We start from the raw sequence: 27126 nt of genomic DNA on the forward strand, positions 1-27126 counted from the left end.
GAGAGTGCTTAAGGGCCAGATTCTGTAATCGGCGCCATTGTCGGCGGCCGCCTTAAAAGCGGCTGCCGATTGTGCGTCATTCATGTGTCGGCACCGGGTACCTAATCATACCTCCAGCAAATGTAGGCGCTGGAAATGTAGGCCAGGGTGTGAATTGTGCCTCCATAAGTGCTTTAGGCTGCCTAACTGCACTTATAGTGTTAGCCACAACCACAGTGGCATTAGGCGGCCTAAAACACCTTTGGAGGTGCGATTCCTGTGCTGATTTTTTAGGCGCTGGTAGGCACCTTGAAACTCAGTTAAACATGACATTTCAACTATCCCCCCTCTTCTATGAAACCGCGCTAGCGTTTTTTTAGCGCAGAGAGCCACGTTGAATGGCTCCCGCTGCTCATTGAGTTCCTATGAGCATTGGAAGCAGCACGAGCCATTCAGCGCAGCTCACTGCGCTAAAAACCACTAGCACGGTTTCGTAGAAGATGGGGTATGTTTTTATAGTGAGTTTGGGTGCCTGCAGGCACCTATAAAAACAGCGTCGTTTAGAGAATCCGGACCCAAGTGACAGTATCCTCTCGTTGCATGTACACGAAGGCACCCTATTATGGAATTGCCTCACCAGCGTTCTAGAAAGTTGATGCATGTTTGCGATGAGACTCTTTCCTTTTCAGAGTGTTCACTGCCTTTGTCAAATGACTAGAAAAATAAATGCATTTTTAAATAACTTATCTGACTCGTCATTTCATTCTTCTTCTAGCTGTTCTCCTTTTGCAAGACCTTCATGTGCACTTCAGCACTAAATCACAACCTCCCTCACTGCAGATCCACCTCTAACATCCTTCCTGTTTCTGTGACACAGAACTGTTATTACTTACAGAACTTCTCTTTTCCCATGCTGGATGAAGAAACTGAAATAGAAGTGAGTGCCACCGTGACTGTTCACTTTTCTTGGAATCAGCAACACAGCTCAATGTAGCAGAGAGCCCAGAAAAAGATTTTATGGGGTAAATTTCATTTTTTATCCCACAGCAGATGATCAGAATCTGAGCACTGTATATTCCTCATTTCAATTGACCTTTCAGGAAGGTAAGCATAGCTTTCTCTTTTCTTCTTTATTTTTTCTTTCATTTAGTAAAGATCTCCTCTTAATTGTAAAACTTGAGACCGACGCGAACAAGTCAGAGGAATACACTTACCAGGTGATATAATATAAGTTTATATATTGGCAGACTTTGCTATGTGTAAATCATTAGTGTTTCCTTAATTAATTTGTGTTACAATGATTACAAATTCAATGATCTCTGAGGTGTTTTTTTTTTCCTTATCTAATGGATCTAGCAGTTTGATCTCAAGGAATGTCATGAAATGCAATTATGCAGACTGCTGAAATAATTGTTTCATTATGATCTGGTTTAAAGCTAGCCAACTGAAATCCTCAAGGTGTAGACTATAGCGTGAGTCCAGACGTAAACTTTATACCAACCAATAGATAGAACAAGTCTTAGCATATAGCTATCATGTGAGCTATTATCGGTCCTTTAAGCTCTTATTATGTGATTTAACTTAATTTCATCTATAAATCTAAGTTGTTATGCTGTCGCATTTAAAATTATTCAAATACTTAGCTCAGGTGTTGATTCTTAACCCAGCCTGCTGAGAACTGGACAACTCAACGACAGAAGATCTCCATTTTGCTCTCATTAAGAAAGGCAGAGCTTCTTCAGGAACAGTGCAGTTTATCGGCACTATCAATAAAGCATAACAAATACTTATATAGTCAACTATTTATAATAAATATCTATATTTCCTTACGTGACTTAACTCTAGCCATTAAAAAAGACTTCATGGGACCACCTAAGGTTATAAAACCTTTCTATACTTTACATATGCTGCATATTTAGTCATCCTATATAATAAAAAGCTAGCCGCGCATGCGCACTCCTATCGGCATGCTTCCGTGATCAGTAGGTCTGTGGCTGCAGGAGTGCACATGTGTGAATCCCCAGCACTTACCTACACTCGCAGGAAGGACTGGACCCCAGCGCTGGACATCTTGTTCTCCTGTCGGCTCCTCTCACGAGCCGCACCTGCGTCGGAGAAAGCTTCCGATGCTGGGGGGATCGAGAGGAGCCGCGGCAACACCTCAAGGGGTGGGAAGAGAAGTGCAAAAAAAAAAAAAAAAATCCAGCTGCTACTTTCTTCGCGGGCCGTCGCTTCCCCCCTCCCCCCGGCGCACCCCTCCCTGGTGCACCCGAACCCCTGTTGACCCTCCCATCCAACCCTCCCATCGCTGAGTCCGGCAATGAGAGGTTCCCTCAACAGGAAGCGTCGGGTTCAATTCAACTGCTCCCGGCAGGTTGGGAGGGGGCGAAGCAGGCTCGCACACTCGGCGGGGACAGGGCAGGAACGAGACTCCCTGCAGGCGCCAACTCGATGGCTGGAGATTGCTGGACTGGACAGGGGGAGCAGGTAAGGGGTTGCTGCAGTATAGGAGTAGCAGGGAAGAGGTGTTGCTGGACAGGGGCAGCATGGAAGAGGTGCTGTTAGACGGGGGAGGAGATAACAGGAAGGGAGGCCTACTGCTGGATAGGGGAAGCAGGGAAGAGGTGCTGCTAAACGAGGGGGGGGGGAGGGAGGTAAAAGGAAGGGAAAAGACTTACTGCTGGACAGGGGGAGAATGAATGGGTGCTGTTGGACAGGGGGAAACTTAAAAAGAAGGAAGGGCTCCTCCTGCACAGGGGGAACATGGAAGGGGTGCTGCTGGTCAGGGGGAGGTAAAAGGAAGGGAGAAGGGCTACTGCTGGACAGGGGGAGCAGGCAAGGGGTGGTGGTGGACAGCCAAGGAAAGAGAGAGACAGAAAGTGGCCAAGGAGAGAAAAAGAAAGACAGACAAACACACACATATTCTAGCCCGTTAATGTAACGGGCTTAAAGACTAGTTTGAAATATTTCATTTGATGGCTATAACTGTAAATAAACTATTATACCCTTTTTATTCCTTTTATACAACTTCTTTTAAATATATATATAGAGAGGTTTAAATATATATATATGCATATTTACTTATTGATTATTTATTTAATTAGTTTAATTAACTTGTTCTATCGGCATATAACTGTGAGCACTTGAGATCCGAATAATCTCTTAATTCAACTGTTTGGTTGGTATAAAGTTTACGTCTGGATTCACGCTATAGCCTACACCTTGAGGATTTCAGTGTGCTCCACAAGTTTTTTGAAGGGATTTTTATTATCTTATTAAAGCTAGCCAAGCCACACAGAATGCTATTTTAAATACAAAGCCACCAAGCATTGAGATTCAGCAGCAAAGCCAGATCAATTATCATGCTATAGAAGGCAGGTTCTACTCGATAAAGCTGTTATAGCAACATTTATTAGTGTTTTCTTGTACAACGCAGTGCAATTCAGGATAAATCATATTATAGTATGGGAACTAGGGATAGGCAGTCGGAAAAGTTTTGTCTCGTGTGGTTTTCTATGTTGTTTCTGGAAGCGTTTGTTTTCATTTGCCATTTTTCATCATAAGAACATAAGAAGCGCCATCCCCGGAACAGACCCTAGGTCCATCAAGTCTGGCGATCCGCACATGTGGAGGCCCCGCCAGGTGTGTCCTGGCATAGTTTTGGTCCCCATATCGCTCTAAGAGAAGTGCATCTAGCCTACCCCTACCCATGTCACTTCATGCCACTCATAAGGAGATGTACATCTAACTTACCCTTAAATCCTAGAACGGTGGATTCGCAATTACCTCCCCTGGGAGAGCATTCCAGGTGTCCACCACTCATTGCATGAAGCAGAACTTCCTGATATTTGTCTTGAACTTGTCCCCCCTTAGCTTCAGCCCATGTCCTCTTGTCCATGCCACATTGGACATTGTAAATAACATTTTTTCCTGCTTTATTTATTTATTTAATGTATTTATTTATTTATTTAGCCCATCCTCCCATAGGAGCCCGGAATGGGTCACAAGAGTACATTCACAGTACAGTAAAACTTTGGTTTGCGAGCATAATTCATTCCAGAAGCATGCTTGTAATCCAAAGCATTCGTATATCAAAGCAAATTTCCCCATAGGAAATAATAGACACTCAGACGATTTGTTCCACAACCCAAAAACTTTAATACAAAATACTATACGTACTTGCATTGCAAGACCTCGCTCATTTAGAACAGTCACTACACTCCCGCAGCGTCAGAGAGAGAAGAACCATCGGCTCAGTTGTGATGATGTGACACGTGTATATTGTATGTACTCGTATTGCAAGACATTGCTTGCATATCACGTTAAAATTTAATAAAAATGTTTTGCTTGTATTGCAAAACACTTGCAAACCAAGTTACTTGCAATCCAAGGTTTTACTGTATAAGCAGGACAAACTTTAGTGGGATATACAGACTTGGCGGACATAAGGGGTTTAGATTTCAGCATTTACAGTATAGACATAACATACAGACTTGAAAATACAGACTTAGTGGACATAGTCTGTTTGGTGTATTAGGCGGTGCTTTTGAGAACCATCAAAGGGCTGGATTCAGTAAATGGTGACCAAATTTGGATGCTGGGAAAAACTGGTGCTCAGCTCTATTCTATAAAGGGTGCTCTGGGATATGCATCCTTTACAGCAGTGGCATGTCGAGTGAGGTGATTAAATTTACGGATGATACAAAGTTATTCAGAGTAGTGAGGACACAGAAGGATTGCGAAGACCTACAAAGAGACATAAATACGCTCGCGGAATGGGCCGCAAAATGGCAAATGAGGTTCAACGTGAATAAGTGCAAGGTGATGCATGTCGGTAACAAAAATCATATGCACGAATACAGGATGTCCGGAGCTATACTTGGAGAGAGCCCCCAGGAAAGAGACTTAGGAGTACTTGTAGACAAGTCAATGAAACCGTTCGTGCAATGCACGGCGGTGGCAAAAAGGGCAAAAGGAATGCTAGGAATGATTAAGAAGGGGATCACAAACAGATCTGAAAAGGTTATTATGCCGTTATACTGGGCCATGGTACGCTCCCACCTGGAATACTGCATCCAACACTGGTCACCGTACATGAAAAAGGACATAGTACTACTCGAAAGGGTCTAGAGAAGAGTGACAAAAATGGTTAAGGGACTGGGGGAGTTGCCGTAGAACAAGAGGCTAGAGAAACTGGGCCTTTTCTCCCTTGAGAAGAGAAGACTGAGAGGGGACATGATCAAAACATTCAAGATATTGAATGGAATTTACTTAGTTGAGAAAGAGAGATTGTTCACCCTCTCCAAGGTGAAGAGAACGAAAGGATACTCGCTAAAGTTAGAAGGGAAAAGATTCCATACAAACGTAAGGAAGTTCTTCTTCACCCAGAGAGTGGTAGAAATCTGAAATGCTCTTCTGGAGGCTGTTATAAGGGAGAGCACCCTTCAGGGTTTCAAGACAAGGTTGGATAAGTTCCTACTGGAACAGAACATGCGCAAGTAAGGCTGGACTCAAATAGGGCACTGGTCTTTGACCTAAGGGCCGCCGCGTGAGTGGATTTCTGGGCACGATGGACCACTGGTCAGCCCAACCAAGAAGAGAATGACGTGGATATGGTTCAATCAATGATCTGAAACAATTTCAAAAAACAGAGAATTTTCATTTCTGCAAATTGGAACTTAATGAAATCACACTCTTTTCAGCTACTGCGGCAAAATAATGTTGAGAATTTAGGAAGTTGGTTGGTTGGGTTAAGAACTTTTCAGCACCCTCTTGTACTAATTTTGTAAACCACCTAGACCTCTTTGTTCTGACCGCATGTTAAATATTAAAAATTAACATTAATATTGGTTCTACAACACTTCAAGGTTTTAATTCAAAAGCACACTTTATTTTGGGTTGTCAAGCGTAGCAAATTCCATCAATGAGACACCCGAGTAACACATTTAAGAGATTGTTGGCAGTTATTATGTCAAGTGAACAAGATTGAAATTAATGTATTTTCAGGCTTTTCAGCCAGTTGTTTGAGGGCCACAATGGAAGACTTCAAGGGCCACATGTTGGAGAACACTGCTGTACAGAGTAGCACTGTGCACTAATTCCCATGACTAAAATTAGGTACCAGGAGTTATACCTGCTAAAACCAGGTATAAATCCGGGTGTGCAAGCTGGGCATACATCCCCTCAATACTGTAACACTGTGCGTAAGATTTGGGAATGCCCATGGCCTACCCATGTCCCTCCCATTGCCAAGTTCCGTTTTGGGTTGTTCTTTAGAGAATTTAGTCATGGTTCTTTATAGAATAATTAAAAAAAAAAAGGTGGAATCAACAAAAGTATAAGGATGACCCAAGATGACATTTATTAAAAACTGTATATCATATATGTAAAAATATTTAGATTCAGAATCTCAGATTCAGAATCTCAGAGAGAGCGAGACCAGAAGGCTTTGAGCATGCGCAAATGCTCAAAGCCCAGCCCAGCCCAGCACAGGGAAGAGGGAAGATCTTCCTCGCACCGCCCAGCCCAGCCCAGCCCAGGCGAGGGAGGATCTTCGGGCACTGGCACGTCCTGTGCATTGGTGCTGGTGCCGGTGCCCAATCGGGTAAGCGATGTCTTTGCGGTGCCGGGGGGGGGGGGGGGGAATGTAGGATCGCGGGGGATGGGGGGGTGACGCGAGCGGGGGGGGGGGATGCTGGTTCGCAGGGGGGATGCCGGATCGCAATGAGAAAAAAAAAATTGTATAATGCGCTAACACATATAACGCGCATGGTTATACTCGGTTTGTAAAATCGTGTATAACGCGCGCGTTATATGCGTGAAAATACGGTAATACATACAGTCCCCTTGCTAAACTCCCACCACACAAACCAAGCAACAAGCAGAATAAGAATCCTAATAACACACAACCCTCAATACTGTCAAACCATAGTCCAAAAACCCCCACCCCCCCACAGCAACAAAGAACCCCTTGAGGCAAACCCTCTGTGGTTCCTTCAGAGAGCCCACCAATAGATCTCCCTATCCTCCTCCCCCTCCCCAGCCCATAGAAACATTCACAGGAATTGAAAGATTTTATGCCAGGCCTGCTCTTATGTTCATAATAACCCAAATGTTTAGCAGCCATACATACTGTATATTGGTTTACCAGAAGAACCTCATTCACACTCAATCATAACTCCACAGACGAAAGAATTCAAATGATAATGGTGAATATGAAAAACGGAGAAACACGGGCCTCATCCACGATTGGCCGGGACTACACAGTACCCTAAACCTAATATATATTCAACAGAAGAAGAAGAATTTGTAAAAGTAATCTAAGCAATTTATGAAATGAAAGATTGATTATAAGAAAATATATTTATGTACGGAGTTTTTTCAGACCAGTGATGAGAGGCTTAGGGTACTGTGTAGTCCCGGCCAATCGTGGATGAGGCCCGTTTTTCATATTCACCATTATCATTTGAATTCTTTCGTCTGTGGAGTTATGATTGAGTGTGAATGAGGTTCTTCTGGTAAACCAACATACAGTACGTTTCTTTTTTTATTTTCTAGCTATATATGACTGTAACCCTTTTGTTTAGTAGTTATACAATAACATAGCAGCCATACATTCCATCTGGGCCAACTTACTGCACTTGAGCAGCCACTCCTCTTTAGTAGGTGCTGCAGCTCATTTCCAACACTGTGCTATAAGACACTTAGCGGCAGCCAAGCCCATTCGCACCATGCATTAGGCTTTTTTTTTTTTTTTTTATCACCGACCGCAGTGGTATTAGCTCTGATGCTCATAAAATTCCTATAAGCATCGGAGCTAATACCGCCACAGCCGGCAATAAAAAAAGCCTAACGTGGCTTGGTAAAAGTCGGGTCTAATCTTTGTTACTGTACTCCGAGGACATAAAATGTGTCAGATGTCGCCGTGTTTCACCAGAATGGCTGCATCAGGGGCAGACTTTTTCCAGCTAGTGAATGACACAATGAAAACACCACAGCTGCAATATAAATGTGCCCGGGTCCGTTGCAATTGAAAAATCAAACTTGATCACATTAACCCTACGTGGCATTGCTCACAATCTGTGCTTTTAGAACAATACTGAGAAACATTTGTGCTTTTCAATTTTCTCATATTAACTTGCTTCACTCAGGCCAAAGTTTATCTACCTCTGTTCAATGGCATAGTATGGTAGGGAGGGGGGGGGGTGTAGTTTGCCCCGGGCACCATGTTGGTGAGGGCGCCAGCTCCCCTCCTCCTCTCTGCCCCGCCTCTTCCCTCACCACGCGCGTGCCCCTCCTTCCCTATACCTCTATTTGTTTACCACCATTAGCAACAACTTTAACGTGCTCCCCGCGACTGCATTGTCTCTCCCGCTGACGTCACTTCCAGGTGTCGCGCAAAGGAAGTGACATCAGCAGGAGAGACAATGGGGTCACAAGGAGCACATTGAAGTTCTTGTTGCTCACAGCAGTGAACAATTAGAGGTACGGAGGAAGGGAAGGGGGGCATGCATGCGGCAGGGGGGGATCGGAAGAGGAGCGGGGGGGGGAGGAAGATGAGGGCAGAGGAGGAGCGCCACCTCCCCAGATGCCTCTCACCCTTGCTACACCACTGTCTCTGTTCTAAAAGTATATAATGATTTTATAATTATAAACTGCTTAAGCTTTTAGGCCCTCATTTACTAGCCACGGTAGAGGTTTCTACTGCAGCCTGGGGCGCTAAATGCTCTGACGCTCATAGGAATTCTGTGAGCGTCGGAACATTTAGCATTCTGGGCCACAGTAGAAAACCTCTATTGTGGCTTAACAAGTGGTATGTCAAATACCTTGAGCCCTGAGTGCTGTCTGTTCATAGTGAGGGCAGATGTGGGTGAAGGATGTATGGGTATATCAGCCTTGCGCAATTTCAGTTCCCTTTTCCCTGATCTTGCTTATATACTGGCAGTTTGTTTTGTTCTGTAAAAAGCAGTGTTTTCCATGCTGGGGCAAATAAGTATTTCTGAGAATATACAAATAAGGCAGCATTGCAATATGAGAGTAGGAGCATACCTTTTCTTTCTTTCTTTTTTTTTCCTTGCCATCAGATTTTGCCAATTTGGCTTAAGCATACTCACTGTGGTGTCCTTGCTTTTTGCCTTATGAGACCAACTCAGATGAGCAACTTTTTAAGTCTAATAGATAATGTATATTGACAAGAGGCAGACAAGATGTTCTTCAGCTCGCTAGGTCCAGAATGCTTTCTTAAATTCCCATTTGGCCCTCTTTGTCAATATTTGACCTCCTACATAGACTATGCTCTAGTTTTGAATATGATACTTAATTGGCTTGCCTGAATAGCTACCCAGCTCTGAATCTCAGCCTTGCATTTCTACCATAACATTACTAAGGGTTCCTTTTATCAAGCCGTGCTAGCGGGGTTAATGCGTGTGACTTTTCATCACGCGCTAACCCTTGCGCTGGCCAAAAACTACCGCCTGCTCAAGAGGAGCTGGTAGCGGCTAGCATGGACGGCGGTTTAACGCGTGCTATTTTGTGCATTAAACCGCTAGCGCGGCTTGATAAAAGGAGCCCTAAATTTACCCCAATATTCATAAATGTAATATTCATAAAGTTAATATTCATAAATGTAATTTAAGAAATCAAAAACTTGTAGAACTTCAGAAACATTCCAGTGATTCTAGTGGGCCTTATTTTTCAGTTATTAAGTGCATTTATTTTCCTGCTGTAGAGGTATAAAGGACACTCTTCATTACTCTTTTGCCCATAGAAATGGTTTAAACTATTGGGCAGTAGAGTTTGAATTTATTTCTTTATATAAATAATATAAGAAATTTATACAACGTGCTGTCAACCAGTCTTACAGCAGGGACAGTAGACTTTGACATATAAAGCAACAACAAAGAAAATTGAACAATCATCATTGCAACTTAACACAAAGCAGTTTTCTCAAAATTTTCCCATAGTAATATCGATTGTTTTATGCCTTTCTGATTTCAAATATTTTTATTGAAATTTTTAAACAAGTGGAACATAACATATAGAACAAACATGGTAGCTGCCAGTGTTCAAGAACATAAATGGACAAATAAGGTTTTCAAATAGTAAACATGTAATAAGAATTCTGTAATCACACACGGCAACTCCAACGGAGTCGGAAGAAAATCCTGGAGAAGGAGGAGAGAATAGTACCTTGCTCAGTCAATAAGTACAGATGGGGGACTGTTCAAGAGGGGTGTTTTGTATTGTAATATAAGTAGCAGGGAGACTTCAAGTCAGAATATAGTAAAGTGTGTGGCATAATTTCAAAGAAAATCGTGGTGGAAATATAATTGGCATTTAAGAAAAGTTCACTATGGGATCCCAAATCTTATCTCTTATAATAAAACCCTAAGCGGTGCATGCGCACTCCTACCTGCGTGTTCCGTATGTCTGTGGCAGGCAGGAGAGCGCATGCGCGCTTACAACGGGTCCACACTCGAGCATTGTGGCCGACTAAGGAGACGCACCTGTTCAATTTATTAAGAGCGATACCGCTTCTCCTGCACATACCGGCAGAAACCTCCCTCCAGCATTGGCAGCCGCAGCATGTTAAACAGACTGCTTCGCGGCTTTCTCATGCCGTTGAGTCCCTCTGCCGCGTCAGTGATGCGGCAGAGGGACTCAACGGCAGGAGAAAGCCGCGAAGCAGCCTGTTTAGCGTGCTGCGGCTGCCAACGCTGGAGGGAGGTTTGTTATTAAGGTCATCTCACTGGGAGGGTCGCATGGGAACGAGAGATAGCAGAGTCAGCGGGGGGTTGGGCTGGGAGGGGAGAGAAGCGGTCTGCCTCGGGTGCTTCAAGGCCTGGCTTCTTCAGGCAGCAGCAGCAGCGTTCACAATTCATTGCTGTTGCCGGCTTCAGGCCTTCCTCTCTGGCGGGTCCTGTCTACTTCCTGTTTTCATGAAGACAGCACCTGCCAGAGAGGAAGACCTGAAGCCAGCAACAGCAATGAATTGTGAATGCTGCTGCTGCTGCCTGATGAAGTTCAAGGAGGAAAGGGAGCAGAGGGGGAGAGAATGGCTTGGAGGGAAGAAGAGATGGCAGGGCATGGAAGGAGGAAGGTATGCCAGACCAAGGGAAAAGGAAGAGGGAAAGGAAGGAGGAGATGCCATATGGAATAGAGAGAGAGAGGGTAGACACTGGATGGAAAGAGAAGAGAGGGCAGTGAATTTAAGAGGCAAGACAGAGGGTGAACAGTAGGTGGAAGGGGTAGAGAGAGGGAGACAGACACTGAATGGAAGTGTAGAGGACAGGGAGAGCAGCCGTTAGAAGGAAGTGGGGAGGAGAAAGAAAAAAGGCCACATGCAGGATTGAGGGAAGATGATAGAGTTAGAAATAAAGATAGACAGGCAGGGAGCCAGGGAGAGACACAGACAGAAAGAATGACAGCGTCCAAGGAGAGAGAGAGAGGCAAATTAAAAAAAAAAAACCAGACAGACAGACATCTACTCTAGCACCCGTTAATGTAACGGGCTAAAACACTAGTTGACTATATTCTGTCTGTTGGAGAATTCTGCTGCTTTAACTTCATATAGGTGTATCATGAGGACTGTATTCCACCAGAATGTGACATTCAATAAGTATGCAGATTTCCAATTATGTAGTATCATTTGGATAGTAAGTGCTAGCAAAATGTTAAGTAAGGATTTTTGTTCCAGATGGTCAAGGAGTCTTCAGTGGTGAGAGTTCTAAAAATAAGAATTTTATGCCTTTCAATAAGCATGTTAGTTGTTCAATATGTGCAGTCTCAAGGATTTGGCAATGCTGATTCCTAATATTCAGAAAAAGATTTCCAAGTATTTACAAGTGTAAATAATTAAATAGCATGTAAGAAATGAATCTCTTTGATTTAGTAGACATAACTAATCCTTCCAACAATCCTAGCTCTGTAATGGAGTCTACTCTACCCATGGCATTTCATTAAAAGCATCTTATCTAATGCACTCAATCTTTGGGCATGTCCATCATGTATGGATTTGTGAACCTCTGTATTTATATGCCCTTCTAATACAAGGGGTTAAATTGAGGATTTCATTTTTAGTTAAATTCTTGATGATAGGTGCTACTCTGCTAATTCAATCCCTTGTTGTGTTGGTTAAAAAAAAGAAGAAACCGATAAATATAACGGCAGAGGCAGAGCAACGGAGGGCAAGTTCCACACTTCTCTTGTCCACCAGAAAAGAGGTTTTTCTCCAGATCAGCCAGCAAGGACAGAAAGCCTGACTCCAGGGAGATTTTGCTTACCGTATTTAATCTGGTTTTCTGATATTCTGTGAACCACCAGTAGGGATCCCTGAGGAAGGAGGGTTCCTTCGAAACATGGACCATGTTGGGTCCGGTCAACAGGAATATTAGAACCAATTGTTTTAGATGCAATTTATGCATTTTTGTTTTTTTAAAATTTTTTTTACATTTTGTGTTTTTGAGCTCTTAATAAACTCCTGTACCCTGTACATTTCCTTGCAGTATTGTTTTTGTTTGCTTTTGCTGGTTTTTACTGGAAGTCCTGTTGGTTTTTTGTTTGTTTTGCCGATTAAAAAAAGAAGAAATCAATAAATACAATGGAGAAATTAAATCACAGTCAAAACTTCAGTAATCTACTAAATCTGCAGATTTTGGGCAAGAGGTTCAAATATTGTTATTTACCACCTCTCTCTCTCCTTTGTGTGCATGTATCAAGCTACAAATGACTTATGGGAACTGCCACAAGTGTGATGGTTTCCAAGCGGGATCTAAGTGGAATCACCCTCTTTTACTAAGCTGTGCTAGCGTTTTTAGTGCGCACAGAAAATTAGTGCATGCTAACCCCATGCTACGCAGTTAAAACTAATGCCAGCTCTATGGTATTAGGGTCTAGTGCGCACGGCAATGTAGCGTGCGCTAAAACCGCTAGCACAGCTTAGTAAAAGGAGCCCTATGTTTTTAAATGATGTTAGTTTACAATAAGAATTTCTTTTGAATTTGGGTTTTTAACTTCGGTGCAGTAACGTCCTAAAATTTTTTGTAATTCTAAGGTTTGCAAAAGTTTCTTTAATAAAGTTGTCACATGCAGTAACAAAGAATAGAAAGAGGAAAGAAACCCGGTGACTTCCCTAGCAATCTGGTCACAAGAGCCTAAAGCTTTATATACAACAAAAGTCCCTAAAAGTTCATGCTTTACTTGTGACAGACTGAGAAAGGCAGATGAATAAATGTTGTTGATTTCCTTAAGAGACAAAATAAGAAGAACAAACATCAGAGAAAAATTGAGGCCTCAAAGAAGGCATGGAGTCCAAGAATAAAATAGTTACTTCTATTTATTAATAACAGATAAAGGTAAAAACAGATGCTAGAATGTACAGTAGTACTTGGAAAAGCATTACTCCACACAGCCGTGTTTTGGAGATTTTCCTAAACCAGTGTTTCTCAACTCGGTCCTGGAGTACCCCCTTGTCAGTCAAGTTTTCAGGATATCCACACTGAATTTGCATAAACTTGGTTTGCATACACTGCCTCCATTATATGCAAATTTCTTTCATGCATATCCATTGTGGATATCTTGAAAACCTGACTGGCAAGGGGGTACTCCAGGTCCGAGTTGAGAAACACTGTCCTAAAGTATAAGCAATGAGGTCTTTGTTTCTATACTTGAGAAGTGAGGATGGATAGGTAGGGAGAGTAGTTGGGGGTAGATAGGTAGTTGTGGAGTTGGGATAGATATGGAAAGGGGCTTGTTATGGAGATAGTTCTGTGAGATGATTGAGGGCCTGTAGGTAGGAAGGATAGTTGTGGAGGGTTAATTTTGTGGGGGGAGAGGTTAGTTTTTGAAAATGGGGTTAGTTTGAGAGAGGCAGGGAAATGTATATGGGTAGTTTTTGGGGGTGGGGCAATTACAGCATAATTTTGGGGGGTAGGTGCTCAGTTGTACACCTACCTGAAAAATCTGCTATTGAAAATGTGTGTAGTTGCTGAAAAGCATGTAGACCCAAATCCAGCATTCATGTGCATATGTGCACACATAAATGTGCATATTTTAATATCTGGATCATTTACACATGTAATTAGAGAGTAAATGTTAGTGCCTCCTATATAGAATTACCCCTAAGAGGGTACATTTTTTTAACAGGGTGCCTAGGATAGGAGGCCAAGTAGACACCTACACTTAGGTACTATTTTACGACAAGACAAAGGCCTACATTAGGGTTACCAGATGTCCGGGAAACCCTAGATATGTTCTCCTCTTAGAGGACTGGCTGGGTGCCCTGACAGATTTCCAAAACCTGGCAGTTTGTCTGGTTTTGGAAGGCCCCAAGCTCGGGGCCGCATCTGGAGGGCCTCTGTGCATGTGTGTGATGTCATCGCGTTGATATTCATGCATGCGTGGAGGTCCTACAAATACTTTTCAAAAAAGACCAGCGTGAAAGCCAAGAATAAGATAAGACCAACATCGGCTCTTCCTCTGATGTCACTTCCTAGGTGCGGGTCCAGGAAGTGACATCAGAGGAAGAGCCAAGGATGCTGGCGTGACAGCAGGTTGGGAGTTGCTGCTTGTGCCAGGAATGTTACAGAGGAATGAGGGAAGAGAAGTGGCCATGCATACAGTGGGGGATGGGTGTCTGCGCCCTCACCAAAATGGTGCCTGGTATGGGCCCCCCCCTGTTACTACGCCACTGGTTATGCTGATTCATGCTATCACACCCATAAGAACATAAGCAATGCCTCTGCTGGGTCAGATCTGAGGTCCATCGTGCCCAGCAGTCCGCTCACGCGGCGGCCCAACAGGTCCAGGACCTGTGCAGTAATCCTCTATCTATACCCTTCTATTCCCTTTTCCAGCAGGAAATTGTCCAATCCTTTCTTGAACCCCAGTACCGTAGTCTGCCCTTTTATGCTCTCTAGAAGCGCATTTCAGGTGTCCAGCACACGTTGGGTAAAGAAGAACTTCCTAGCATTCATTTTGAATCTGTCCCCTTTCAACTTTTCTGAATGCCCTCTTGTTCTTTTATTATTCGAAAGTTTGAAGAATCTGTCTCTCTCTACTCTCTCTATGCCCTTCATGATCTTGTAAGTCTCTATCATATCCCCTCTAAGTCTCCTCTTCTCCAGGGAAAAGAGACCCAGTTTCTCCAATCTCTCAGCGTATGAAAGGTTTTCCATCCCCTTTATCAGACACGTCGCTCTCCTCTGAACCCTCTTGAGTAACGCCATGTCCTTCTTAAGGTACGGCGACCAATATTGGACGCAGTACTCCAGATGCGGATGCACCATCGCCCATTACAATGGCAGGATAACTTCTTTCGTTCTGGTTGTAATACCCTTCTTGATTATGCCTAGCATTCTGTTTGCCTTCTTAGCGGCCGCTGCGCACTGTGCCGTCAGCTTCATTGTCATGTCCACCATTACTCCCAAGTCCTTTTCTTGGGTACTCTCATTTAATAACATCTCTCCCATCGTAGAGTTGTACCTCAGGTTTCTGTTTCCCACATGTAATACTTTACATTTCTCACCGTTGAACTTCATCTGCCATCTCGTAGCCCATTCCCCTAGTTTGTTCAAGTCCCTTTGCAATTCTTAGCAGTCCTCTTTAGTCCGAGCTCCACTAAATAGTTTGGTGTCGTCCACAAATTTTATTATTTCGCACTTCGTCCCTGTTTCTAGATCATTTATGAATATATTAAATAGCAGTGGCCCGAGCACCGAGCCCTGCAGGACCCCACTCGTGACCCTCCTCCAGTCCGAGTAGTGGCCCTTCATTCCTACCCTCTGTTTCCTACCCACCAACCAGTTTCTGATCCATCTATGTACGTCTTCTTTCACCACATGGTTCTTCAGTTTCCAGAGTAGGCGTTCATGGGGCACCTTGTCAAAGGCTTTTTGGAAATCTAGAGATATGATGTCTATGGGGTCTCCTTTGTCCATCCGTTTGTTAATTCCTTTGAAGAAGTGCAATAAGTTCGTTAGGCACGATCTCCCCTTGCAGAAACCATGTTGGCTGGTTATCAGAAGTTCGTTTCTTTCAAAATGTTCATCGATGTTTTCTTTTATCAGTGCTTCCGCCATTTTCCCCGGAACCGAGGTCAGACTCATCGGTCTGTAGTTTCCCGTGTCACCTCTTGATCCCTTTTTAAAGATGGGCGTAACGTTGGCTATCTTCCAGTCCCCCAGACATGCCTCCTCCAAGAAAAATAAATGAAAATTTTTTAGCACATGATTTGTGTGTGCACATTGGGCTTTTTAGTGCACAACACCTTAGTTCTTCCCATGGCAAGCTGTTTTAAGTTGTGGCACATGCACACTTGCATTTACTGAAGCTTAATTAAAGGAGCATTTTTTGGGGGGAGGGGGGTGGCCTGAAAAATAAACCATTTCAATGAGGAAATATTTTCAAAAGTGTTTGTACTGCACAGTGTTCCATTGGAAGTATAAGGGGAGGTCACCCCCTTAATCCCCAAGTGGTTGATGTCCCCCCTCCCCCAAACATGAAAGTGGCAAGGACTATCAGACTGTCAACTTTGGGAATAATTAACATTTAGGTTTCTAAACTGGTTAACATAGATATTTATTCTCCTCAAGATATAGACATAAACAGGAAATCCATAACACTATTTTGAGAAATATAATGCGATATTAGCCAACAGAGGAATAATACATTTCTTTTCAGAATACATTCCATATCTGCTTTAAATCAGTCCTAAATATATTCTATGAAAAAGAGAATTTGAATTGCCTTTCAAAACTGGATTTAAATCAGTTTCCACACTCATTTACACTGTGCTAGAAGTTTTTAGTGCAAGCCAGTGAAGTAAACGCTCCAACGCTCTTAGGAATTCTACGAGTGTTGGAGCATTTACCTCACCAGCCTGTGCGAAAAACCTCTAATGCTGTCATAACATAGCGAGGATAGGAGGTGCCTTGGGGCGGCCCCCTCGTGCCCTCATTCCTTCTCCACCCCCCACACCACACTCATGTCCTCCCTTACCCCGTACCTCTTTAAATCTTCACCAGCACGAGCAGCTTCTCCAGTTCGTGCCGGTGTTGGCTTTCCCTCTGATGTCACTTCCTGACCCCATAACCCAGAAGTGATTTCAGAGGGGAACCAGGCCAGCGCAAACAGCCAGCTGGAAAAGTTGCTTGCGCTGGTGACGATTTAAAGAGATGGGGATGGGGAAGGGAGGGCGCGAGTGTGGCATGGTGGGCGGTGCCCCCACCAAGACAGTGCCAAGGGTAGTCCGCCCCTCCTGTCCCCCTTACTACGGCGATGAGCGCCATTTAGTAAAAGGAGCCCTTAATAGGAAAATGAAATGAAGACTCTGCTGTCCTCTAGTGTCTATGTTTGAATTACTATTACTACTACTATTAATTATTTCTAGAGTGCTACCAGACGTACGCAGCGCTGTACAGAGTCACAAAGGAGATTGTCTCTGCTTGAATGAGCTCACAATCAAATTAATCATGACAGGCAAACTGGATGCCAGTTAGTGGAGGATCGTTCCAACTAAAGCTGGCTTGAAATGTTACCTTAGACCAATCAATGCTCAATATGTAAAAAAATGGTTTCTAAGGTGCTCAATAAACAACATATCATCTTAATGAATGTTTTCAATAATTTTCTAGTCTGTTTAATAGACCTCAGAACCACAACTCCTCCGTCCCACCGAAGTGTAATCACGGGGAGATGCAAGTGGTGCACTCCTCACCGGTCTATTTAATTTAAATTTTATATCATTCCTCCAATTTTTATACTTAAATTTACTTATCTTAGTAATGGCGAACTATCAGTTCTCACGGTAGACTGGCGGCAAGACCCGACATGTTTCACAATTGTTTCTTCAGGGGGTCTGTCAAATGCCGCCGCCATCCAACTCTAATCAATCTTTGTTTGTAAGTGTTTGCAGAAGTGGTATGCTCAGTGTGTCTAACCACTGTGTTACATAACTGATTTACAAAAAATCTTTTCCATGATGACTCAGTGGAAGAAAATCTTGATAAATGTGGCCATAAATAGAAAAGAGATGGTCAAACATGAAATAGGAAGTCTTGAAATACAGATGGAAAAAAAGTGGTGAAGATTATGTGGCTCAATTTTAAGAGACTAGAAAGGAAAGAACTGAAACAAAGATCTAATTTTTATTTATACACTGCTTATAGCCTAAGGGGTTTACATTCAGGTACTCAAATATTTTTCCCTATCTGTCCTGGTGGGCTCATAAATCTGTTTAATGTACCTGGGGTAAAGGAGTGTTAAGTGACTTGTCCAGGATCACAAGGAGCAGTGCTGGGCTTGAACCTGCAACGTCAGGGCGGTGAGGCTGTAGCCCTAACCACTAGGCCATTCCTCCACTCTAATGAAAGGAGTGAGGAGTGAAAGCCAGGGAAAGTGCTTTATTTTCCATTAGATACTTTTGCAGTCCTGGTGATTCCTATTTTCAAGAACTGACTCTAGGAGAGTTACTGAACTGAAGAAGTACACAATAAGGCTAGGACTATTCTACCTCTTTATATTCAGGGATTTCGGTAAAACTACAGCATAGACTGCAATTATTGCAAAGCAGGGCTACCAGATTAATTTTTGGTGTAAGGACACATGAGAGTCCTTTTACTAAGGCCCTAGCCATTTTAGTGCACGCTAAGCGCTACTGCGTCCATTATATTCTATGGACATGTTAGCATTTAGTGAAAGGACCCCATGGTTTCAAGTTTATTAAAATTTTGATATACCACCCTATAGACCAGTGGTTCCCAAACCTGTCCTGGGGGACCCCCAGCCAGTCAGGTTTTCAAGATATCCCTAATCTCGGGGCTCAAGGGTCTCTCGTACGAAGAGAGACTGAACAAATTGCAGCTTTACACTCTTGAGGAACGTAGGGAGAGGGGAGACATGATCGAAACATTTAAGTACCTCACGGGACGTGTCGAAGTGGAAGATGATATTTTCTTTCTCAAGGGACCCTCGGCCGCAAGAGGGCACCCGCTCAAACTCAGGGGCGGAAAATTTCATGGCGACACCAGAAAGTATTTCTTCACAGTTGTTGATCATTGCAACAAGCTTCCAGTGCAGGTGATCGAGGCAGACAGCGTGCCAGACGTTAAGAATAAATGGGATCCCTACGAGGGTCAAGATAAGGAAATTGGGTCATTAGGGCATAGACAGGGGGTGGGTAAGCAGAGTGGGCAGACTTGATGGGCTGTAGCCCTTTTCTGCTGTCATCTTCTATGTTTCTAATGAATATGCATGAGAGAGATTTGCATACCTGTAACTTCCATTATATGCAAATCTCTCTCATGCATATTCATTATGGATATCTTGAAAACCTGACTGGCTGGGGGTCCCCCAGGACAGGTTTGGGAACCACTGTTATAGACGAAGCTTCTTTCTTGGTGGTTTACAAAGCTTAAAAACGTTGAAAAGAAAAAATTGGAAGAAGGGCTGGGAAAAGAGAACTCCATTATCTTATAGAAAAGATAGCGAGGAAAACAGAATAGTGAGGGATGCCACTGTGTAAATCAGGGGTGTCCAACCTTTTGGCTTCCCTGGGCCGCATTGGCCCAAAAAAATGTTTCTGAGGCCAAGCAAACATGCAAATGCTGCAGCAAGACAGAGGAGGTAGCCGGCAAGACGGTAAACACCCGGGGGCAGCAGAGGAAAACACTTCATCGCCCTCGACCGGAGCCGCACAAAATACTTCACAGGGCCGCAGGTTGGACACCCCTGGTGTAAATGGTACTACAGAGGTCAGTTTTGTCTAAGACTCAAATAGGTCAATGTTTAGCTGTCCTAAATGAAACCACATAGCTATGGATAGTGGCTTATTATCACTGGCTATTTCTAGAATTGGCTGGAATGTCCTAATTCTGCCCCAGCACTAACTGGATAGTACTGCTGAGAATTTACAGACAGATTTATTTGCACAGTAGCAGCTGCTATATGGATAAGTCCTATTACTTCCACGGTACTATTTACTACTACTATTGATAGGGCTAGAATTCAGGGCTCCTTTTACTAAGGTACACTAGCGTTTTTAGTGCATGCAGGAAATTACCACGTGCTACGCTTCTAGAACTAACGCCAGCTCAATGTTGGCGTTAAGGTCTAGCATGCGCGGCAATATAGCGCGCACTATTCCGTGCGTTAAAGCCCTAACGCGGCTTAGTAAAAGGAGCCCTCAGTATCTCAACCTGTATTGTTTTGTTTTATTGTGTTTATTTTATTTTTTATATTGCAGAATGTATTAAATATTTTGTATGATAGATGTATGATATTTAATTTAACTTTTGCTTTGCCTTTCCTATTTTTAAGTGGAGTTCTTTTTATTACTTTGATTGGATTGTTAACCGCTTTAATCCTATTTGGCAAACTGAGTGGTATATAAAGATTTTTAATAAACATATTTAACATTTCTTTAGTGCTGATAGGCATATGCAGTGCTGTACAAAAAATATTTAAGAGACAGTCCCTGCCAAGTAGAGCTTACAATCTAAATTAACAGACAACAGGGCATGTAGGAGCTTAGGGAGTTACTCAGAGTGCTTAGGGTTCTCAGGGTTTCTATCTTTGATTTAAAATAATTAGCAAAATCATTTGATGATAGAATATTTGATTTATCACCCGATGTAATATCATCAACTTTTGTTAAGAAATTAATGATTGAAAACAATTTCTTATCGTCTATATGCTCCACCCCTATAAGGTTAGAGTAATATTCTCTTCTAGTAACTGTTAATTTAATTTTATATTTTCAAATCATCCATTTGTCCAAACCTTTTTTAAACCCAGCTACGTTAACCACTGTTGCCACATTCTCTGGCAACATGTTCTAGAGCTTAATTATTCTCTGAATGAAAAAAAAATTTACTCCTATTAGTTTTAAAAGTATTTCCCTGTAACTTCATTGAGTGTCCCCTAGTCTTTGTCATTTTTGATGGTGTACAAAATCAATTCATTTGTACCCATTCTACACCACTCAGGATTTCATAGACTTCAATCATATCTCCCTTCAGCTGTCTCTTTTTCAAACAGAAGAGCCCTAATCTCTTTAGTCTTTTCTCATACCAGAGGAGTTCCATCCCTTATCTTTGTCAATGAGATTAACAGAATACCAGTAGCGTACATAGCATATGTGATACCTGGGGCCCATCATTTTTTGACCCCCCCCCGCCCAAGTATATGAAAAATATATAATTTTTAGTAACAATCCACATATCACACTACAAGAGTGTACCTAGGAAAAGGCAGCATCTTAAACACTGCAGTGAGCACTAGAACACCAACATTGTAAAACTAAACAAGCCAGATCCTGCACAGTCAATTGATCCTGTACAGTCGATGCTATCAGAAAGCCATGTCCCTTTCATACACACAGACAGAAACACCTTCGCCCAATATGGAATAATCACAAACTAAAAATAGAAATATGTAGGCAAAAGTTAAACTGAACCGCCAAGAAACCAGACTCTGCATTCAATGCAACACCACAAAAACAGTAATAAATGTCCTCTAATACTGTGCAAAATATAAAGACAGTAGATGTAAATTTGAAAAAACTGATACATAACAATCACCACTTTACAAATTAATAAATAAAAATAAAACAAATAATGAGAAATAAGAAAATACCGTTTTATTGGACTAATCCCTTTAAGCTTGGTCCCCAACCCCGCAAATCACCTGATTCCATCCACACAAGCCTTGAATTGTTTTATATTGAACTTATTATATTAAAGTATAAAAAGAAATAATATTCTGTACAATTGTCAATTTATAAATTGGCATCTTCTCCCCACTCTCTCTTCCCCATTTCCCTTCAGCATCCTCAGCCCACTCTCTCCACTTTCCTTCAGCGCACGCACATAAAAACAAGCAAGTAATTTTATACATTTTCATTCTATTCATTCATACAAATTAAAGTCTAAATAATGCCAGTCACATAACAAAACATGATTTTACAAAAATAATTCCCTGCAGTCAAGCCTGCAAGGATTACTAGATGTCTTTCAGCAGCTCCCCTCCCTCCCTCCCCCTTACCTTCGTGGCCAAGTCAAAATGATCTACCAACAATAAAATTTTAAAAACACAAAGCACACTATACGCAGAGAAAATGTTAATTATCATTTATATTCTGTGGGTTTTCAAAGAGGTCAAGGCAGATGACTTTATGCAATGTCACCTCAGTAACTACTATACAAAAATAGACAAATATACCCCCTCCCTTTTTACTAAACCGCGATAGCGGTTTTTAGCGCAGGGAGCTGCACTGAATGCCCCATGCTGCTCTCGGCGCTCATAGGCTCCCTGTGCTAAAAACCGCTATTGCGGTTTAGTAAAAGGGGGCCAAAGTGCAAAATATAGACAGCATATATAAATTCTCAAAACAGACACATTTTGATCACTATATTGAAAATAAAATCATTTTTCCTACCTTTGTTTGGTAATAACATCAGTCTCTGGTTGCACTTTATTCTTCTGACTGTGCATCTAATATTTCTTCCCTTCTTTCAGCCTTCTGTATGCTTCCTCTCCTCCAGACCTCATTCCCTCCCTCAACTTTTTCTTTATTTCATCCTTCCCCCTTCTTTCTTTCTCTCTCCATGCCCCCTTTCTTTCTGTCTGTCTGTCTTTCTCTCTCTCTCTCTCTCTCTCCGTTCTCCATTTCTTTCTTTCTTTCACCCTGCCCCCTGTTTTCTTTCTCTCTCCATGCCCCCTTTCTTTCTGTGTGTCTGTCTTTCTCTCCCTCTCTCCGTACCCCATTTCTTTCTTTCGTTCACCCTGCCCCCTTTTTCTTTCTCTCTCCATGCCCCCTTTCTTTCTCTATGTCTGTCTCTCTCTCTCTCCGTGCCCCATTTCTTTCTTTCACCCTGCCCCCTTCTTTCTTTCTTTCTCCATGCCCCCTTTCTTTCTGTATGTCTGTCTTTCTCTCTCTATGTGCCTCATTTCTTTCTTTCTTTGTTTCACCCTGCCCCCTTCTTTCTTTCTCTCTCCATGCCCCCTTTCTTTCTCTATGTCTGTCTTTCTCTCTCTCTGTGCCCCATTTTTTTTCTTTCTTTCTATGTTTCACCCTGCCCCCTTTCTTTCTTTCTGGCTCCCTGTCCCCCCCTTTCTTTCTCCCTGCCCTCCCCCATGCCACCGCCATTGGGAAACATGCTGCTGCAACCACCGCTGTGAAAAAGCTGCCACTGCCAACTCTTGCAGCCCGATGTCAATTCTAATGTCGGAAAGGACGTTCCGGGCCAGCCAGGCAGTGATTGGCTGGCCCAGAATGTCCTCTCCGACATCAGGCAGTGAGAGTTGGTCGGCCCCGCGGGGAAGAAAAGCAGGGAGGGAGAACTCAGCGCCGGCCTGTTCCCGATGGCGGCAGTGGCAGCCTTTCCCCGGTGGCAGCCTATTCCCCGGTGGGTGGCCAGCTGTGCACCCCCTTGGGGCTTGCACCCAGGGCGGACTGGCCCCCCCCCCCCTTGGTACGCCACTGCAGAATACCCACAAAGAATATGCACTAGATTAATCTGTATGCACTGTCTCTGTTGTATGGAAATCTATCTCATGCATATTCATTGTGGATATCCTGAAAATCTGACTGGCTGGATGTGTCCTGAGGACTGGATTGAGATCCCCCCTGTCCTAGACCATTTTCATATTGAAGTTTGAAGAAGAAAAAAACATTTAAAGAAAAGCTCTTTCCCCCCCCAGGCTTTAAGATATTTTTCAGAGTCAAATGTTGGAATAGTTGCCCCTTAGTTTTAGTATTACATAACACATCTCTTCTTTGTTTAAGATTGTGTGTTTTAGATTATGTAAAACTAAGAATGATTCTGTTATGTGAGGCAGGTAAGAATCTCTTTACACATCCCTTGCCCTTCCCGTGGTAGGTTGCTCTGAACAGTTTTGGCTGTCAAGGCATCTTATCACTGAATGGTTCAAGTGGGACTGAAACCTTGGCACTATAAAATGCACATGTTCTTTGCTGGGGCATTGTTCCCACTCAATGTACAGTATTCTTAATAAAATAAGGTATGTAAAGAAAATGAAACATTTTGATGGTTATTTTAGAAGCTCTTTTCTTGTTTTGGATGTCTGAATACTGACATTTAGACGTCCATATTGCATGAATGTCGAAATCCCAATTTTACAAAGTCTTAACACTATAATATGTCTTTGTGGCATGGTCTAGGCATGTTGTGGGTGGGACTAGGATATGCCCAAAATAAAGACTTCCAACTCCGATCACAGAAGGGTAAGAAACATCCAAGTCTAAAAAGATGGAGGTCCCTATTTCAACCTTGTACTTGTCACATCCAGGTCACAGAAAAGTGCTCTGAGCAAGTCCCCACTGAATGGATATAAAGGAAGTTATATAGCAGGTATTTTTCTGTCTCTGGAGTGCTCACAATTAAAAACAGAAAAAGAAACAGAAACTACAAAAAGCTGCAAATGGGACTTGAACTAGCAGCCTAAGCATCTCAGCTCTAGCAATTTGCTGGCTGCTTTAACCATAAGGCCAGTGGTTCCTAAACCTGCTCTTGGAGGCACATCAGCCAGTCAGAGTTTTAGAATATCTGCAATGAATATTCATGACAAAAATCTGCATACAGTGGAGGCACACTCAGTGACAGCTGACATCATAAATCTAAGGAGAGTCTAATTCTTAGAATGTATCATCCCAAATTTACAGACTTAAATACCTGCTAAAAATTTTTTTTATCATTAGCAATATCATAACTGCATAACTTGCAATTGCAGTACCAAATAAACTAAACAAAAAGTAACCCCCCCTCCTTCTCCCAGACCTTCCTTACAGTTCCTGGTGGTCTAGCGATGTAGTCAGGGCAGGAGCAATGCCCCAGTTATGGCAGCCATTTTGGACCAGATTATTTAAACAGTGCCTAAGTGTGTCTGCGTAGTAGGTACTGCTCCGTGTGGTTGTCAATCAACCGCTAGATGCTGCTCATAGAATCATGCATTAGATTTTGCTAGGTGCTGTTGAGGTTGGCACTGGTACATTAAGCCAGGTTTTACCAGGCCTAATTTACTGGTGCCTAACTCAGATGCCTAAGTTTACCACGTCTGTTCTTTGCCCCTAACCACATCTACTTTTCAGGTAGGCGTCAGAGGACGCTTTGACTTAAGCATTGCTAGGTGCCAATCTGAGTTCTGCCTAGAAGTCTTAATTGTTGAATTTAAAAAAAATTATCAATTAAATTCAATGGCGTAGTCAATTACCATGACTTCTCTTAGGCTTCTGCAGCTGGTGTCATGATCGTTGCAGTTGTCTGGATCTTGCTGTGGCTGAAATGTCGGTTCTACCTATCCAGATGCGGTGAGACCCGGACAACTGCAGCAATAAATACCATTATAAACCACAAAAACTAGGTAAACCAACCCCACGCAGAGCAGAACAAGAAAAGGAAACCGAGTGGGGACTGTACACATTAATCTTGTTGATTCCAAGGTTGATGTGTACCGTCCCACTCCCCACTTGTTTTCCTTTTCTTGCAGTAATTACCATGCCATTTAAACTAATTAACATAATTTAGGTTATGCATGGATTTTAGTTAGGCATCACTAGATATCCACAATCAGGGCACCTAGCTATGCAGAATCTAGCCCTTTGAGAGCAGAGCTGGAATGGTCTAGACCACTAGGGATTATAAAATAGGCCCGGGGAGGGGTCTGTGCTGGGGAAGCACTTGGGGAGGTCTGGGATTAGAGGCAACTCCTCGTCAGGGGGAAGGAGAGAAAGCGAGGGAGACAAACAGGACAAAGCACGTATTTTCAGCTTTCACTAAGAATACGTTGTCATTTTTAGCCAACATGAAAACATGATTGAAAATTAAAATAACCTTTTAACTGAAATAGGGCAGAAAAAGAATTCTGGGCCAGTTTTGGCACAGTCATGAAACCAAAACTGAAATTCGGTTGTCCTTCAATTTGCTGATTTTTGATCAAATCTTTTTTTTTTTTTTAAAGAGATATGCATTTGCTCTGCTGACTATTATGCCTTGCTATATTTTTTTCATCTAACAGCTCTTCTCATGTCTTTCAGGGTACCTGCTCGGTTGGTCTTTTTGCACTGATCAAAATGCTAGCAGAAGGTATTCTCACTGGATTCCAATATGAAGAAATGAAATACAGAGAAAAACATAAGCAACACATTTGTCAGAAAAAAGAAAAAGTTAAGAACAAGGAAACTTGGAGAGATCTTGTCGATGCCCCAGCACGGGATGAATTGGGAAAACAAAATGAATTAACTGTAAGAAGAAGTTTAATAGGATGTAGTAAAGATCAGCAAGCGTGGAGGTCTGACGATCAGCAACTTCTTGCAAAAGAACATATGGCAATATCTTCTCCTGCTCTACAGATAGTAAGACAGGACAGAGACCGTGAAAACCAGTTAGACCTATATACATCCTGGTCATACACAAGTATTTACAAAAATTATCCTGACTTGCACATTGGTGGGGACCATATTGGGAATCTAAGTGATTCAGGTTGTGATTTGGATCATGACTCTGAGATCTCTGATGGCCCTGTTTTGCTTTCTGTAGATATCCCAATGGGCCATTCACCCTTCACTAGGCCTTTAGAGAAACCCTCAATAAAATTGTTGCAGAGTGATGAAAGCAGAGACAGGAGCTTCACGCTTCAGAGTCGGCCATTTTCTAACTCTGTGCTCAATGGCTACATGGAAAAACATGTGGAAGAACTTTACAAGCAATTCTTTGAGGAAAACCTGACTACCTGTGGCTCTCTATCAACACTCCTGGCTTCAGGTCTACTGCTTAACAATGCAGCTCAAATAAGTTTACAAATTTCACAAGAGCAAAATCTAGACACTTGCAGATCTAATGAGATGCTGCTGCAGCATTTGTGTGGTGTGGCTAGCCGAGACAGCTCTGAATTTACCACACCAATGTTACAGATATCTAATTTTGAAATCAAGAAGTATTCGGACTCTTTTGCAAAAAAGATATTTAGGGCAAAGCATGTTCCGTAAAGGAAAACCTAGTACACCTGTACATGCTCTACCAATCTGTATTTAAGACTAAGTTTGGATGTGGAGAAGAAATCAAGCATAATTAATCAACAAAAGGATGTAATTTTGAATAGTTTATGCCAATAAATGATCGCATTAAAATCCAA

The 27126-nt window shown here is 42.6% G+C and overlaps 1 protein-coding gene across 1 annotated transcript; it reads left to right on the forward strand.

Moving 5' to 3' along the window:
- The first annotated feature begins 760 nt into the window (after positions 1-760).
- LOC117361271 (protein CXorf21-like) lies at positions 761-27126 on the forward strand. Its single transcript, XM_033946387.1, has 2 exons — positions 761-1083; positions 26030-27126. Exon 2 carries the CDS (start codon positions 26066-26068, stop codon positions 26978-26980), a length of 915 nt encoding a protein of 304 aa, XP_033802278.1. The 5' UTR covers positions 761-1083; positions 26030-26065; the 3' UTR covers positions 26981-27126.

This window comes from Geotrypetes seraphini, chromosome 5 (assembly GCF_902459505.1).
Source record: "Geotrypetes seraphini chromosome 5, aGeoSer1.1, whole genome shotgun sequence".
NCBI classification, from domain to species: domain Eukaryota; kingdom Metazoa; phylum Chordata; class Amphibia; order Gymnophiona; family Dermophiidae; genus Geotrypetes; species Geotrypetes seraphini.

Bases quoted from the DNA above. Each gene is read 5' to 3' on its own strand.
- LOC117361271 (XM_033946387.1), top strand. From the start codon at position 26,066: ATGCTAGCAGAAGGTATTCTCACTGGATTCCAATATGAAGAAATGAAA.